This window comes from Aplysia californica, unplaced genomic scaffold, assembly GCF_000002075.1.
Source record: "Aplysia californica isolate F4 #8 unplaced genomic scaffold, AplCal3.0 scaffold00099, whole genome shotgun sequence".
NCBI lineage: Eukaryota > Metazoa > Mollusca > Gastropoda > Aplysiida > Aplysiidae > Aplysia > Aplysia californica.
The window spans coordinates 376,905-379,913 of NW_004797369.1; the positions used below are offsets into that span (position 1 = coordinate 376,905).

The 3,009-nt window shown below is 49.1% G+C and overlaps 1 protein-coding gene across 1 annotated transcript; it reads right to left on the bottom strand.

The window, feature by feature from the left end:
- Window positions 1–325: 325 nt before the first annotated feature.
- On the bottom strand, window positions 326–1,991 carry LOC118477446 (probable serine/threonine-protein kinase cdc7). Its single transcript, XM_035968954.1, has 2 exons — window positions 963–1,991; window positions 326–382 (listed from the first exon to the last, which is right to left on the bottom strand). The coding sequence occupies exons 1-2, from the start codon at window positions 1,989–1,991 to the stop codon at window positions 326–328; spliced, it is 1,086 nt and encodes a 361-aa protein (XP_035824847.1).
- Between the last annotated feature and the right edge of the window lie 1,018 nt (window positions 1,992–3,009).

The window sequence follows — 3,009 nt, forward strand, 5'->3', positions numbered from 1 at the left end:
CATTATTATCATTATTATTACTATTATTATTATTGTTGTTATCTTCATAATCGTTATCTTTACTATTATTATTACTATGACTTACCCTTTCCAGTTTGTGACTTCTTCATCCATGCATAAATCTGAGGCCGTCTAGGTCCACAATCCGACTGAATCTTGTCGTCCCCACTGGATGTGAACCCTAGACCATCACGCATCAGTCCTAGCTCGTGGTCAACTCCGGCATCAGCGCTATCGTAAGTGGAATCTCCTCCTCGACTGACTCCAGGCCCTCCACTACCTCCTCCTCCTCCCCCCATGCCCCCTCCCATCTCTGATAAAGACATTAAACTTTCTCCAAACGGCCCAACACCGCAGTGTATCCCTTCCATTGATTTCTTGTCTTTTGTGGAAGATTCCAGAAAAACTCCATCGCCATTGTGAAGATTAAGACTGTGACCACCGCTGTTTTGTAAGAATGGATGCGGCTGCTGTTGTTGCTGTTGTTGCTGTTGTTGCTGTTGCTGTTGTTGTAGTTGTTGGTGGTGTTGTGGTGAATCTGAAGGAAGTTGGTTGTGGAAGTTGTTGATGTTATAGTGGACTGGAATGAGATCAGAAAGGATGTTTGTTGGAATAGATCCTGACGGATCGGAGGATTGGAAGTTGTGATGTCGTTGTTGGTGTTGTTGTTGGTGCTGGAGCTGATGATGCTGCTGCTGGTGGTGCTGCTGATGATGAAGAATGTTTAGATTCTTTTGGTCACTTCTGTGATCGGGCGATAGAAGGTGTTGTTGTTGGTGTTGCAAAATGTTATGATGATGATGATGATGATGGTGCTGTTGCGGTGATGATGATGATGGTGATGGTGATAATGAGGTTGGCGGTGTATGGAGGTGTTGTTGCTGATGAGCAGGGTACGCAACATGATGCTGTGTTGTTTGAATGTATTCTAAGGGTGAGCCGGAAGGGACACCCTTTCCCACGACAAGGCCGTGAGCAGGAGGGATTCCTCGCGTGTGCTGTTGCTGTTGTTGCTGTTGCTGCTCATGTTGCTCATGAGGATGGGGACGGTGATGGTTGGCCAGCTGGTTGTCTGCGTGAAGGAGAAAGGCATTTTGGTGCGGTTGGTCGGCGGAGGAACAGTCCAAAGGCATGTTGGGATAAATGTGGTCCGTGTTCAGGCCCACGCGCTCTTCAAAGGACATGTTCCCACAATGCATTTGGATGTCATCAGACGGATTCGTCATGCTGTTGGTGTTATTATCGCTATTATTATTGTCGTCGTTATTATTGTCAGTGCTTGATTTCACGGCGTGTTCGCGATCACCTCTTCGGATAAAAGGAGAGTCAGGTTGGCCGAGGAAAGACCTAGACAGATTCATGACCGACTGCAGGCCGTAGAGCTGACCGGAGGGGTCAGGTACCGGACTATAGCGGCATGGGTCGGAAGGGTTGGTGTCCACAGAGACTTTCAGTCGTTGGTGAAGGTGGGATGGGTGTGGGTGGACCGCCATAGCGTACTGGGGCTGCTGATGTTGCTGCTGCTGCTGGTGTTCCTTCACGAGAAAATGATGAGGAGTCAGATGATGATGCTCCATGTTCTGGAGCTCCTGAAAATTCGACTTTTCTTCTCCTACCTCGTCGTCGTCTGCATCGTCTTCGTCGTCGTCATCATCTGAATCTTCTTTGAACTCCAGAGAAGTTGAGCATCCACTGTTCTTGTGGCAAAGATTGTTGTTGTTGTGACCTCGATTAGGACTAAGGTTGAGCTCGGAGCCCTGACCGCTTGGTTCCGACGTGTTACTGATGTTACTGTCTCTGTTATTGCTGTTACAGCTGTCACTATTGAATCCTCCCACTTTCTGACTACCACCACCACCCACACCACTTCCTCCACCACCCCCACCGCTCACGGATCTATAAGGTGACTCTGCATTCATCCGGCTTTCAGAACCGGCGGTGACGTCAGCACAACCGCTGTCGGAAAACGTTTCTGACATTTGTTCATGCATGTCCGGAAAGGTCGTACCTTCCCGTCCTCCTCCTCCTCCTCCTCCTCCTCCTTCTCCTCCACCTCCTCCTCCACCCACTGTTTCTGGGGGCGGGTACGCAAAGCAGGCAAGCTCGTCCGCGGAATACAGACCGATGTTATTGCGATAGTCATATCGGAATCGGCCGTCTTCCTGAAGACGTTGCTGTTGCTGTTGCAGTTGCTGTTGCTCCTCTTGCTCCAACAATCCCCCTCGCTGAAGTTGACGATTTTGCAGAGAAACACGGTATGGCCTCTGTAGCAACGATACCTCCCCGGAATCCTTCTCCAAGAAATTACTTTCATCACTTTTCGCGATCACTTCCCCGACGATAATGGCCTCGCTGTTTTCAGCCAGATTTGTACGTGCTCTCGATCTATCTATAATTGCTTCTTTATCATCAGTCCTCTCCAAGGCAGTTGTAGTAGTAGCACAAGAAGAAGTTATCTCGTCGCCAGAAACAACAACACTGCCGAAACCGCTTCCACTACCGCTACAGCTACTACCACCACCACCACAACTACCGTTATTAGAGCAATTGGTGTTTTTGTTCAAGACTGAAACTGTATCTCCTGCTCGGCAAGGGAAGGTAGCAACACAAGCCATGGTAGTCATTAATCTCCGTTGTCCCAGCAGTAAATAATTCCCTCTGCTTGCTCAGGGTGCATAAAAATAACGTTTTCTCATCCCCGCCCACTTCTCGCTGCTTGACAAGCTCACGTGACTGCTGTACAGCCAATCGGTGACGCGAGCGTTTGTGTGTGACTCTGGCGCGTGGTGGTGGCGGGAGAAGAGCCTGTTGCGGCAAAGAGGAGGTAACTGCTGCGAGAGAGGGGAAAGAGAGAGTGAACGAACGTTTTTGTGAACAATGCAAATACGAGGATGGGTTGTTGTCGCTATGCTTCAGTGGATACCACTCACTGGAGCGGTTTTGTTCTTATTGTAATTGTAATGTGGGCGATGGGGAAATACGGAGAATGTTGGGTGGGGGTGATGGAAT

Bases quoted from the DNA above. Each gene is read 5' to 3' on its own strand.
- LOC118477446 (XM_035968954.1), bottom strand. From the start codon at position 1,991: ATGCATGAACAAATGTCAGAAACGTTTTCCGACAGCGGTTGTGCTGAC. The intron at 383-962 runs GTGGGAAAGGGT...CTTCCACAAAAG, and splicing joins CTCCTGCTCACGGCCTTGTC to ACAAGAAATCAATGGAAGGG.